The sequence below is a fragment of the Xenopus tropicalis genome, chromosome 3 (assembly GCF_000004195.4).
Source record: "Xenopus tropicalis strain Nigerian chromosome 3, UCB_Xtro_10.0, whole genome shotgun sequence".
Lineage (NCBI taxonomy): Eukaryota > Metazoa > Chordata > Amphibia > Anura > Pipidae > Xenopus > Xenopus tropicalis.
Window position 1 is genome coordinate 41550595 of NC_030679.2, and position 15078 is coordinate 41565672.

The window sequence follows — 15078 nt, forward strand, 5'->3', positions numbered from 1 at the left end:
AATGATTGGTGTAAAACAGAAAACCAGTAGAATAGAAGAGCTGTACATGGTATGAGAAGGTGGAAATATATAGCTGACTGCTTTAGCTTGCTGAATATAGACTCAAGTATTGCTATTGAGTAGTGATGAGAGAATCTGTCCCATTTTGCTTTGCTGAAAAATTGTGCAGCTTTTTTTTTTTTTTTTTTTTTTTTACACGTGCAACTTTTTTTTTCCTCTCTCCAAATACATTAAAATCAATGGGCATTTTTCCCACTCTAAGTGCATTAAAGTCTGTGAGCATTTTTTCTTGCTCTAAATGCTTAGAAGCAAGTGGGTGTGTTTTGCAGCATTTTTGTCAGAGTTTTACAAAGAAATTTACTGATGGCAAAATGCAGAATTTCGCAGTGAATCCATGCCTGGCATAAACATTTGTTCATCACTAGTATTAAGCTCAGTTTCTGTTATTGTTATGGTAGTCTGTTTTGAAACATTATTTTGGCTGCTGCAAGTAGTCAAAATAATTCTTATTTTCAGTGTTTACCTTAAGTATTTCTAAACTGCTGCCTTCAGCTATTGTCGAATGCCAATCTGAGCTTCCCACACCAGCTGCCTAAAAGGGTTTCTGGGAGTTATAGTGCAATAACAGCTTGAGGGCCACATATTAAGGGTAATACCCTACAAAGCAGATTGTTAGCCTGCATATAAACTGATGACTGGTAAAGTTATTCTGTAGCAAATGAAGCATCCCATTCAATAACTGATTGTAACACATTTTATTTATGTAGAAGTGGCCAGTGTAAGCCTGCTTTTTGTTATATGAGTTATTGCAAACCATTTGTGCTGTGGCTGAAGTAGGCAAGATAAGGTATGGATTTCTATTGTATCATTGGCTAACACAGAACTGCACTGACTTTTCCCATGACACTATAGGCCAATAGTATGTAGACTCTTGTCAGTCCGGCCTTCTTATATATTTGTGTTTTTTCCTTGCTAATAATATTGGCATCAAGCATCATAAAAATACCCACCAAGTGGCAATTCTAACCCAGAGGTTATATTTTTTTTCAATATTATTATTTTTTTTTTAATTATTTATCATCCACTTCATCGTTCAGTCTGTTAGTCTAACCACTGTCTTGTTTCTAGTTAATGTGGGACCCAAGTAACTACAACTTCCAAAACAAAAAGTTCATTGCAAATACCACAAAGAAAGTAAAAAAATACCTGTGCCCATTTACTAAACTAATAAGCATTTGCTTCTCACTGAAGTTATATATTTCTATACTGGATATGTACAGGATTGTGAGAGAGGTATATCTATAACATTCACTTAAGAGAATGCTTGGCATGTATCTGTGGTACAATCATTTTTTCCCATCCCATAAATCAAACTTGTGTTAATGAAGCATTACAGAAATGTTTATATAAACACACACACACAAAAAAAAGTAAAAGATATTTTGCAGCTATTTAAGGCTACATTGGCATTTGAAACAACACTGAAGTGCACAATTTCCAGTGCCTATACACACTATTTAGAGGCTATTATTTGAACTATAAGAATACAAGGGGGCAGGATATACACACCCATATTTCCTCTCCATTCAACATACTTAAAAGAGTTTATATGCCCAGCAGCATAAGCAATTCGTATAATGTCAGGAATAGAAATATGTGAGAGAATGAGCTCTTTTTGTTACTAGTGTACTGTTATTTTTTATACCGCTGTATAAAAGGCTTCATTTTTGCACCCTGGGTTTGTATTGACTAGGTGCAGTAATGTAGAATAAAGAATTCCTAAGAAGAAGATGAAAACAGGCCGTTATTATACCTTTAAATGAATTTTGGCTTACGTTCCATATATTATAATGGGAATTACCTGGACCCCTGTGGGGCACTCGTGGGTCAGGTGTTTGATGCTTGAAAATATACTGGCCCAGGTAATTGTAATCGCAATTAATTGGAATCAGTTCTGGTAGTGAAATCATCCAAACCAACTTTTTAAATAGCCATTCGCATAGCCTAAAGGTAGTGGCCACTTTCTGAGCTGCCACTTGGGGGGTACAGGGCATTCTCCACGCGGTGGTCTCATGGCAGGAGGGAGCACTAAGAGATGCAATGTTGCAAAGATTGGTGCAAAGGTAAGTGCAGGTTGCAGAGATTGGGATTTAAGAGAGAGCAGTGATTGTGTGGCTCATGGAAAGGGTTTTGGTATAATGAGACATGGCCAGATGGATCAGGAGCATGACCATTTTTTTTACATTTTGCCCCCATCTACTTATTGACAGGGCCCAGGGGATGCAGGTAATCAATGGGTTAATAACTGGGGTCCCTTGTGGGAAGGGACTGGCCATCTTAAAATTATGGAGCCCTATGATTACGGATAGAGGCCCTGATTACATTTATTAAATAGAGAAAAGTAACCTAATTCTTGTTGAAATAAAAAGCACTCGTAATGCTCCTTTAGCTGTCTGTTAGGTTTATCTGCAGCACGTTTGGCGTATGGCAAGGCAATGAGAAAACAATCAGGGAGAAAAAACTGGTGAAAGTTCCTCTCTTTAGAGACAACAGTCATTTGTAAATTCTTTCCTTTTGGCAGCAAATGCAGTTACCATATCTGGTTTAAGAGCTCCATCATGATTACAGATGCTAGAGCTTAGTTACTAGTTCTGGTGCAAAGCACTAGGTGAAAAAATGTACACAAATCGCCATGTTTTTACCCATAATGTAGCATCTTCCCCCTCCCACAATTCCAGTGTTATAGTAGGCACAGCCACATTGAAACTTGCACTTGATTTGCAAATATTGGAGGCAAATTTGCATCCAGCTGTCACACTGCCCAAAGTGCCCAAAGACTACATCCCGTCAATATATTTTTAAGTATTAAGTTTTTTTGGGCAGGGCTCTCTTTACCCCTTGTATTGGTTATTGGTTGCTTTATATGTTACTCTGTATGTCCAATGTATGAAACCCACTTATTGTACAGCACTGTGGAATATGTTGGCGCTTTATAAATAAATGTTAATAATAATAATATGCTATTGGGGGAAAGACCCTGCCAGATAAGGGGAGCTTTCAGTGTATGGCCATCTTTACTCCCAGGATCCCCATGTGTTTGTGCACCCTGTACTTTGTATCACAGCAGGCTGAATAGGCACGTTGGCACTAGACACAAGTTGCAGGGATCATGTAACTTTGTGGGTAGCAGCTATGCATGCAGTTTTGTGTTTGTAAATGAACCTTTTAGACTAGAATGTGAGTGATCAGTCTTCCTTTTAGGCTTTTACAGAAGATGTCAGAGTGCAGTTTTGTGTGGTCACCAAGCACCCCCCAGGCAGCGACACTTTATTAGGTGTTAGGGACACTGCTACATTTGTTACTATTACTCTTCTAAAAAACAATGTAAAATGTTTATACACTTTTCCGTTAAAATGACTGTACAATAAAAGGTAATTTGTACGCTTAAAACTCTGGCAGAGCAGAATCATTTCACACTTTCGTTGGCCTTCCATACAGGACTTGGCACGCTTTTGGTAAATGAGCTCTCCAGGCCTCGCCAGTGGCTTGACTTTATTAAGCAGTGCAGGTGTAAAAGGGCTGTAGTAAGTCTAGGAAATGAAACGAGAATTCAACCGATTTTCATTTAGATCAGGTTTGTAACTACTCACATGTCAGCCTTTCTGTGCTACTTTATTACTGTATATATATATATATATATATATATATATATATATATATATATATATATATATATATATATATATATATATAAATCCTCTTAAGCTCATTCCTTAAAAAAACACAATAGACACAAAACAGTGTTTCCTAAATAGAGCTTTTTTTTTTTTTTTTACCCTAAAAGGGGGCACATCTGCTCAGAAACAAGTACTTGTCATTGCATTTTACACCTTTAAAATTGATGGCGGTTGACTTACCATTTGCATTGCTTTAGTGAATATTTCAGCCAAATCCTTGCCAGCACCTTCTTGTGGTTCCACTGCCAACAGGCTGCACTCCCACGCTGCTCTAGAAAGCTATCTAGAATGCCAGCCATTCTCCATACCTAGGGCAGGCAGCCAATAGTCTGACAAACCTGAGATGGAACTGCATTTTTTATTTATCACTGCGTGGAGCCATAACTGTACACTGTGCTTTTAAGGAAGGGTATTAGTATTCTCCTTCTTTTATTTTAATATTTATTTCCAATAATAACCTTGGCATCAAGAACTATTTTTACTGGCCAGGTCAGTAAAATAACCACTAGGTGGAAACCCTAGCTATACGATTTTTTTGGGTGGAATTATTGAGTATATGTGCACATAGCAGTATCTATCCAAGAATCTGAAAGCCCAGAGCAAATATTCTTTATGTAGTATAACTACAGTTTATCTTCCATTCTTTGTAAAGTCAGAAAGTATGGAGTGGATATGTAAAAACCATTATTGCACTGCATTCCCATGCATAGGAGCAAATATATCGCAATCACTGAACAGATATTGGATCTGTTATCCAGAATGCTTTGGACCTGGGGTTTTCCAGATAAGGGATCTTTCTGTAATTTGGATCTTATTGTAATAATTTGTCTTATTATTACAGAGGAAAACTAAATCAATTGTAAAAATCTGAATTATTTGATTAAAATAGAGTCTATGGGTGACGGCTTTCCTAAAATTTGGAGCTTTCAGGATAATGGGTTTCTGTACCAGCAAGAGCCCTAATGTTCATAAATTATGATAAAAATGATATTGTCATGTGAAAATGTTTCCACGAATATGTTCTTTAGACAAAGTGAGTAATACCAAAGGCACATACTGCTAGAAAAGTATATTTTTATGTAAATGGTGTATGACATTGTATGTGAATCAGTAATGTCTGATTCACCCTCGGGTTTTATTAATTTTTTCACCTTGTTTTTTAAAGATATTAAATGGTATATTAGTGGCCTTTTAGCCTAACAGCCCTTTCTTGTTGCAGACCCCTTTTTGCTGGCACATTCTGGAATCTGTTTAGCAGACCTGGGGGGTTACTAACGCATATCCTCTCTACCTAACAGTTTTCACCTGGTACAGTTATCCTGGTTTGAGTCTGGAACTCTCTGGGTAAATGAGTTGTCTCATAGACAATAAGAAATATAATGAGCACATAATTAATTTAATAACATGGGCAGTTCCATTTTGTTGCTATCGGTTTGTATATTACAGTCACTTTTGTAACAGCTGCTAGCATTTATACTGTATATAGGCTACATATCATTCCATTTGCAATGTTTAAACAAACTAGTATATTGCAAGCTTTGCTATTCTTCTGACTACCCAGTATTACAAGTTACATTACATTTACTGTAAACCCAGTCCTTCTAAAAACATATTACATATTACATTACATTACATTTACTGTAAACCCAGTCCTTCTGAAAACATAAAATAGCTTTCTGTGTTATATGACATCCATATGGTAAGTAGGATAGAATGGTTCAGCAGTGATCCCTGTTCTGATCCTTTTAATTGACATAATGCAATCCTGGTGAGTCCTAACCACTCAAAAATGCAGAAACAGCCATGGTTTTCTCTTACCCAAATCACATTGTTATATGTGCTGGTTTCAAAAGATTGTTCATTTAGCCATGAATAATCACAGCTTTGGAATTTAGCTCTGAAAGGATAACAGAGAGGATAACAGAGAGGGATTTTAGTGGTTTCAGACAGAAACTCCTTTGTTAACATTTTGAATTGATATGTTATTAATATCTAGAATAAATGTCCAGATTTTTTGCAGTATACCCAGGCAGTGAAAGGGATCAAGATGGCTGAACTAGGATTACTTTAGTTTGAGCCTGAAGGTGCCCATGCATATTAAGATGCGCTCATTTGGTGAGGTTGCCAAACCAGCGGATCTTCCTCTCTGCCTGTGTACGGCCACCTTTAGGGTAATGGCACATGCGGTTGTTGCTTGTGCTTTAAAGGACCCAAAACAGCCCCCTATGTGCCATGCACAGCCGGTTCCACTTGTTCTACAAGGTTGCCCTACGGTCAATGATCCGATAATCAATTGGGGCCCACAGAAATCCATTAGACAAGAACCACATCAATGTGCCGATGTGCTCCAAGATCTAAAGGGGCCAAATTGGCAGCTTAAATTTGTCTATATATGGCCACTTTAACATTGCAATCACCTGACAACACAATTACCCTTACACATTGCTTTGCATGTTCATTTTACTCCCCTGTGCCTAGTTACACGGCAGCCCTGAGACACTCTGTTCTCATTCGGATTATTATTATAAGTTTTTTGTGCCAGAGGCACTGTTTACTATTGAACTTGTACAATTTCACCCCCAGGCACTTATCCGGCTGCCAGCATATATCTCCCAGTGTGATGAAGTCCTGCAGTTTTTCGAAGCCAGAGTAGAAGATTTCAACCCACCTAAAGAGTAAGTATAACATCTCTGAATTCTGTTACAGCACCATCCAGTATAAGGAGTCCTACAGTGCTGCACAACAATGTACAGTTTTTGTTTGTAGCTAAAAATGGCGATTGTTATAATTAGCCACCACCTTAATTTTCGAAGGTCTGTGTAATCTCACTGACCATGTTGGATAGCCTCCAAAATCCCTTTTTAAGATACAAAAGAAGTCACGCATCTATGCTGTAGTAGACTTTGTGCCAAATAGGAAATCACACACATTACCAGCCATTGTTACCTGCCAATGTGTGTACAGTAACTGCAATCTTAACAATAATGCTCTTCAGGATTTGTGTGGCATTTTAATGATTTTACTAAGTCCGCGGCTTCCATGATTGGTGACCCTTACTCTGATAATTGCGTTGTTGGCTAGATTCCTGAACAAGTTATTTGCTGAAGTCAATGTGACACAAAGGTTGGAGTGATTTCCATTTGAGGAAGGTAGAATGGACTCTCAAAACATCAGTAAATCATTTAGTGGCATGCCCCACATGCAATATAGAGGGACTCCATTTCTGCCCATAACCGCCTTTCAGCAGTTGTGGTTCAGCAACATCTGGAGAGCAGCAGGTTGCCTGTTCAAGACACATGCACACCCACACATACACAGAGTTTAGTGGAATTTGCATCCATTTATTCATATATATATATATATATATATATATAGTTACATAGGGTTGAAAAAAGACCAGTGTCCATCAAGTTCAACCCATCCAAGTAAACCCAGCACACCTAACCCACACCTACCAATCTATACACTCACATACATAAACTATAAATACAACCACTAGTACTAACTGTAGATATTAGTATCACAATAGCCTTGGATATTCTGATTGATCAAGAACTCATCCAGGCCCCTCTTAAAGGCATTAACAGAATCTGCCATTACCACATCACTAGGAAGGGCATTCCACAACCTCACTGCCCTCACCGTGAAAAACCACCTACGCTGCTTCAAATGGAAGCTCCGTTCCTCTAATCTAAAGGGGTGACCTCTGGTGCGTTGATTGTTTTTATGGGAAAAAAGAACATCCCCCATCTGCCTAAAATCCCCTCTAATGTACTTGTACAGAGTAATCATGTCCCCTCGCAAGCGCCTCTTTTCCAGAGAAAACAACCTCAACCTCGACAGTCTCACCTCATAGTTTAAATCTTCCATCCCCTTTACCAGTTTAGTTGCACGTCTCTGCACTCTCTCCAGCTCATTAATATCCCTCTTAAGGACTGGAGCCCAAAACTGCACTGCATACTCAAGGTGAGGCCTTACCAGGGACCTATAAAGGGGCAAAATTATGTTCTCATCCCTTGAGTCAATGCCCTTTTTTAAACAAGCCAGCACTTTATTTGCTGTAGTAGCCACAGAATGACACTGCCTGGCATTAGACAACTTGTTATCAACAAAAACCCCTTGATCCTTCTCCATTAAGGATACCCCCAACACACTACCATTCAGTAGATAGTTTGCGTTTATATTATTTCTACCAAAGTGCATAACTTTGCACTTATCAACATTGAACCTCATTTTCCAGTTTGCTGCCCAGTTATCTAATTTTGTCAAATCGCTCTGCAAAGCGGCAGCATCCTGCATGGAACTTATAGTTTTGCACAATTTTGTGTCATCAGCAAAAATAGAAACAGTACTGTCTATGCCCACCTCCAGGTCATTAATAAACAAGTTAAAAAGCAAAGGCCCAAGGACTGACCCCTGCGGTACTCCACTAACCACACTGGTCCAATTAGAAAATGTTCCATTTACAACCACTCTTTGTACTCTATCCTTCAGCCAGTTCTCTATCCAAATACAAATATTATGTTCTAGGCCAATATTCCTTAATTTGATCATTAACCTTCTGTGAGGTACTGTATCAAACGCTTTAGCAAAGTCCAAGTAGATGACATCAACTGCCATTCCAGCATCAAGGTTCCTGCTCACCTCCTCATAAAAGGCGACTAAATTAGTCTGGCAAGATCTGTTACGCATAAAACCATGCTGGCACAATCTAATAGTATTGTGAACTGCAATGTATTCAAGTACCCTATCCCTTATTACCCCTTCCAAAAGTTTTCCTACTACTGATGTCAGACTAACAGGCCTATAGTTTTCAGGCTGAGAACGGGATCCCTTTTTAAATAACGGCACCACATTAGCAATCCGCCAGTCTCTCGGCACCATGCCAGACCTCAATGAATCCTGAAAAATTAAGTGAAGAGGTTTGGCAATCACAGCGCTCAGCTCATTTAATACCCTGGGATGAATCCCATCCGGCCCTGGACCTTTGTTTACCTTTACATGTTCAAGTCTCTTTTGAATTTCCTCCTGAGTGACCCATGCGTCAGTAGCTAAATTACTAGAACTGGGCATATTACAAGGGAAGCCTTCATTATCTGGCTCCTCAGATGTATAGACAGATGAAAAATAAGAGTTCAAAATTTCAGCTTTTTCCCCGTTCTCATCAACCAACTTACCCCCCCGTGATAATAAAGTTCCCACCCCTTCTTGCTTCATTTTTTTACTATTCACATATATATATATAGTTAAAAACCTTAAATAAGGTTTGAAGTGCCAATACAAATAGTTATAATTAGCCATTTAGTGTTTTAAATGGACAAATAGTAATGGATTGGGATCTTTTCATAGAAATCTCTGCTAATATGACTATTCTGCCATGAATCAGGTGGTACAATTCCAGGGATCCAGGACTGACTTGTGGTATGGTCATGGTGCCAAAGGGGCTAAATCAGAAATGAGAGATGGGCAGGTAATAAATAATACAGTGGCCAATTTTCATAAGGTTTCGATGGAGATTAGACCTGCTGATAGTTAGTTAGTTACCTAAGGATGATGTGAGCTGGAGTCTTCAGCAGCTAAAGGCTACATGCTTGACATCCTTGCATTCAGGTTTTATTTACCCTTTTCATCACACATCCTTTTTCCTGGCAAACATTAACCTTCTCTCATTTCTTGCCGATAAATGACAGGCTGTCTTATTTAGCCTGCGGTTTCTTCTGCCTTTCATAGTGATTTCCAAGTGGCACATCTGCTCCTATGTCTCCACAGTAGTTCTTTGAAATGCTGATTTATTGGGTTTATTTAGCTTTAAAGGTTCAGCTAGGTAATGCGTTTCAGAGATGTTTATGCATGAGTGTGTGCTTGTGCAAGCATTTGACACAAGGGAGCACAATGGAAGTAACCCACCTTGTACCCTTATACAGTTGAACTGTAATACCCACCCTTTGGATAACAAGAATTGCCTGTAATTTGTACAACAGCTTTAGGCATGATGGTTTGACACCCCTCATATGTATACTGTATACATTGGCCATTACTATTTTCATAAGCCAGTGATGTGATTTAGTTGAGTATCTTGCAGATATTTTCTTATGGACCTTGCAGTCTATGTATGCAACAGCCGTCCGGCCCATTTCCTGTGAGTCACAATTTCTTTATTGAATCTGCGGCGCGCACAAGGGTTATTTCTTATATGAGCACGACAAAAATAGCTCTCATGTTTGCAATGAAATATTAGTCTTGTTGGCATTGATGTGGTGACCCCATGTAGCAAAGATGAAATCTCCTCACTCTGCTTCACAGATCTTATTTTGTTAATGTGATGGGTGCAGTTACTCAGCAGATTAGTTGAAGGATTCACAAATAAAAATGATTGGCAAGAGTTAGTAGGTTTGCCTTCAAGTTTCTCTTGTAGAGCTGACAAGGACATTGTGAGGAAGGGCAGTAATTTACAGAGTGCAGCCAGGCCTCAGTATGGGCATGTTTTCAAGGGCCCCAAATCATTGTCTCTCCTAGACCAAACCCTGATTATATATTGATCATAGAGGCCATCTTACTGGTACCACACATACTAGTTGTTGTGGAAACCAGTATTTATACACGTATGGCCAGCTTTATTCGCAGGGTCAGCCCCTATTAGAAAAGTAAATATAGCCAAAGACAAGGCTGGACTGAGCCGGCACTGGGGAAAATACCTGGTGGGACCTGGTGCAAACCCAGGCCCACTCCCTGCCAGGAACCTTGAGCACTTCATCCCTCTGCCCTTTTACAAGGGTGCTGTTTTAATGGAGTTTGTCATGTACGTCAGCAAATGTAATAAATGTCATTGCAGTCAGTTGCACGTAAAACCTTGAGTTAAAATTTGCTCCTTGCACTTCCATACAGTTGAGATCTGCGCTGCCTCTGTCAACGTAGCACTACTGCACCTGTCAACGTAGTAGCTACCACCACCTCTTAACCTGGCAGTAGCTGCAGGGTTTCCTTCAGGCCCAGTGTCAAAAGCCTTAAGAATAAGACGTCACTCACATGGCAAACACTGATCTGATTTACTGATGAAATATGCACACGGTTTTTGTAATTTTGTTTACTCAGATGTAACTGCGACAGACGCGTTGTCCCCTAGTGACCACAATATTTCTGGAATTGTGGTAAAAAAAAAATCTGGGAAAAAAAACATGCAATTGAGCTGTAATTTGCATTTTGCACACTTGTGGACACAAATGGGCCCTTTCATGTTTACTTAGCAAAGCAAGAAATATGGTAGCTCCTACAGATGTGCTAAAGAATGATAATATCTGTGTGGTGTAACCTCTACATATTCATAACATCTATGTACTTCCTATTCACCCCATTGTAACCATGAAAGGATCGTTCTCTTCTAACAAACGGTACAAAGGTGGCCGTACACATATATGGTACTTGTCTGTTTGGCTGGCCAGAGTACCATATGGGTCAGCCTGTGTATGGTTGCCATAGGTTACTGCCCAGGGGCACATTTGCCCAGTGTTGCTAAATGAGCTCCAACGTTTCTCGGAATGCCAAGATTTTATATGTTAAAAGCACCATGGGTATGGTTTCAATTAAAAGAGGTCAGCAGGGACTAAGTTTTAATGCTTATAGCAGAGTATAAGTTCAGTGCCTGTGCAGTTTGTCCTTATTGCACCCCTAGAATGAGTTCTGCTGCAGAAAGGCTGAGACAAATAACTGCAGGAACAAACCAAGATAAAACATGTGGCGCATTTTTGACAATGATAATCTGTTGGCTCTGTAAAATTGTTCTAGGAAAGTGCTCCATCAGTTCTCAGCGGGGATTTAGGTATTTTAATTGCACAATCTTATAATGATGCAGGCAGTCTTATGATCGTTTCTGATGTCCTCAGAGCACATCCCTTTAAACAACAATCCAAGATAGGACAGATATTTCAACATTAGCCCATCAATAGCCCATCAATAGCAGTTTCTGTCCTGAGATTGGGAAATACAGTTGTTTTTTTTTTACCTTCTTGGAACTGCCAGTCTCTTACCGGGATAAAGGCTGATGGTGTTTTTGTGAGTGCACAGGAAGTGGTTTGTCGCTTGCTGACAAATCTGTTATTATGAGACTTTATACAAACATTACTCACACCAATTAAATGTAGCCATCAGCTCAGACTTTTTGGAAAGGCAGCTCTGTATCCCATTTATAGTCAGAATGGGTTCTGAGTTTATCAAATGCTATTCTTGGCTCCTCCCTTGGCTATATCTGGCAATAAAGAATAAACAAAGTGCATTTTAAAGGAAAAACCTACCCTATTTTGGGTACATAGTTCACTATAATTTACATTATTTGATTTCCTCCCCAAATTTATCACTTTTTTTTTTAGTCTTATGATCAGGAACAGAAGTATTGGTCCTGTTTAGAGATTATTGGCCTTCAGTGAGCAAACTGTGCTGAAATCAGTGCCAGAATACATTCTCAATAAAGGTAAATGGCATGCCTTGAAGTGGAATAGGGGGTTATTTGTCCCTAAAATGCATGAGCAAGAAACGCTTGTAATTGCCTTAAGACTGTGTCAGACTTTTCTGTCACTTTATCTGAAGGTGCGCATACACAGGCAGACATGGTCAGCATATTGATTTAAGTTGGCAGCCTGTTGGTTCATGAAGGGGACCAAAACAAAAGCTTTTCTTATCATTATCTTCTCAGAGCTTGGTTAGGTAGTGATCCAGCTGGGTGTGACATGAGCTTTGATATTGAACTCTACCAATAAAATGTTCTCTGGCTCTGTGCAGCCCTTCAACTGGTTTATCAAAAACATTTTCTTTTTTCTCTGTTATAATAAAACAGTACTTGTACTTGATCCTAACTAATATATAATTAATCCTTATTGGAGGCGAAACAATCCAATTGGGTTTAATTAATGTTTATATGATTTTTAAGTAGGTATGGAGATCCAAATTACAGAAAGACCCCTTTGCAGAAGACTCCAGGTCCCGAGCATTCTGGATAACCAGTCCCATACCTGTACAAAAAAAGTCCTTTGTTCTGTTACTGGACACGGCAATTCAACCACAATTACATTTTTATTAAAGTCGATGGCTTTTTGATTTGTTTTAGTGTCAATAAATCCCAGTCTTCAACATTTTAGAAAAAGTATCATGTGCACTTCGCAATATACATATCTGGCCATTAAATACATGGCCAAAATATAATTTAGCCACTGGTCCTTTGTTCATTTTATTTTGATGTAACTACTTACATAACGCCTATTGGATGTCTGTCAATCTCCTCCTGTGCTCTAACTTAATGTATTCCCCCATAATTGTGCATAGACATGCTGTTATAGCTGCCATCATTTTTCATTATTTTCTTTTATTGGTCCTTCCCTATATGCATATGAAATCATTGGTGTGCCTTAATACTCATCTCATACCTTAGTAACATAGTAAGTTAGGTTGAAAAAAGACATACGTCCATCACGTTCAACCATAATGCCTATATATAACCTGCCTTTGCATAGCATGTATTGAGGATAGTGTGGTTGCTTTAAGAAATTGCCCCTGTTGCCTATTCATGGTTTACGGACATGAGACAGTTATAGAAGACTGTAATATTAGTTTGGGTGCCTTTATAAAACAAGAGTACTATAGAAGAGCAGTGAATCATCTCTGCAGCCCATTTTCCGACTAGTAGTGGGCTTTATTAGCCTGAGTGCACTTAAGAGCAGAGTTCATTACCTAAGAGCTCTGTCTGGCAGCTTTGATTTTTCAATCACTTAACCTCTGATCCTGCTGTTCATTCATTGACCTCATTACACTTCTTAGCTTTCATCAGTAACTGAGACAATTATTCCAGCAGGATTAGCAGCAGAGGGATGAATCGTCCACATTAGAGTCCTTCTTCAGCCCAACTTTTTTGTGAGTGGCATGCTTCTGACTCTCCTACCTTGTGGCTCACAATGTGGCATGGGTCTAGCCTAGCGGCTTACTGTTTATTTATAATGCCCACAGCTTTGTGAGGAAGCCGGATGTGACTAACAGTGCCAGATGAGCAGTAGCACTCTCATTGTAAAGGCTTTTTATTTCCCAGAAAATCATTTCCCTATGTGGCATTGCTAGACAAGACAATATATACAGGGCTGACAGTGACTGTTTTTCATTCCATTTATGTACTAACTGGGTTATCACTCTTTGCCTAAAATGGAATTAATCCAGTAAAAATTCCTTTGCAGTAGTACCAGTAACTTCCATATTACTATATTATAAAATGAATACAAATTACATTAAAGTATTTGGTTGATCTTGGAGCTGAGCCATTTAATGCAATGAGACAGTGGCACAGCCAACGTGTTCCAGGCCATTGATTTATGTGTCTCCATCCCAGTGTAATTCTATATTGGACAAAATAGAGGATCAATGTTAGCCACTACAGAATTTACAAATTCCTGGAATCTTTCAAATCTTGGAATGCGGTTAAGAGTTTACTAGACAACAAACTGACGGCTGCTGCAGAAGTCTTTTATTACATACTCAGAGGGTGAAGTAAGCACAGTGGCATGGACGTGCAGGAAGTGTGTTAGACAGTTGGACTGTGGTAGAATCCCAATGGTGGCCTGTAGACAGTAGAGGGATTTAGCCCTGAATGATTTGGCTTCTTTTCCATGCACTGCATATTTTAATGAGCTCAGAAGAAAAGGTAATTGTTGTAAGCCCTTCGCTGTAGAGTTAGGAACATGCTGGGAACCTAAGTCAGTTCACATATTACTGCACTGTGTGCTGGCCACTTTAAGAGCTCTGTCATCTTTCTTTGATGGCTTCTGTACATTCATCATCTGCAATTGCAAATGCTAATTCTGAAAGAGACCTTGAGTTTCTCCTTTGGCAGAGTGTGGCTGGAACAATTTGCATTTACCCTTGATACGCTGCCAGGAGACTAAGCAGCTGTATGTATGTGGGGTAGATATACAGAGCACGGCAGGAAATTGCTAGGCAAGCTAATAGTGTCCAAGCACAGAAAATGAAATCACTATGCATTGATCAGGGAGGCATCAAATGAGAAATGCAAAAAGACACGGTACGGTTGACCTTTGTATGGTGTTCTGAAGAGGAGAGCAGGAAATTGTTTGTGGAAGGATATACCTTTTTATAAGCTGTCCATCTTATAAAGTAAAACAGCCCAGCTTGGCGAAGCTTTGCTTCTTAGTAAATGTGCCCCTATTGCTAGCTGTGGATTTTATATCTCTCTAGATACACCTTCTAAGGATAGTCCTGTCCAGTTTTTCCATCTTCTTGGCTGTCAGGTGTCTTATATCAGAATGATCAGGTCACACAAATAATATTATGGAGTATTTAAGCAGGTCAT

The 15078-nt window shown here is 39.1% G+C and overlaps 1 protein-coding gene across 1 annotated transcript in view; it reads left to right on the forward strand.

Moving 5' to 3' along the window:
* Positions 1–15078, forward strand: part of sh3pxd2b (SH3 and PX domains 2B) — a 95169-nt gene that overhangs the window by 55190 nt on the left and 24901 nt on the right. The window contains 1 exon segment of the mRNA NM_001016567.2: positions 6321–6412. Within this exon segment, the coding sequence (NP_001016567.2) occupies positions 6321–6412 (92 nt within the window).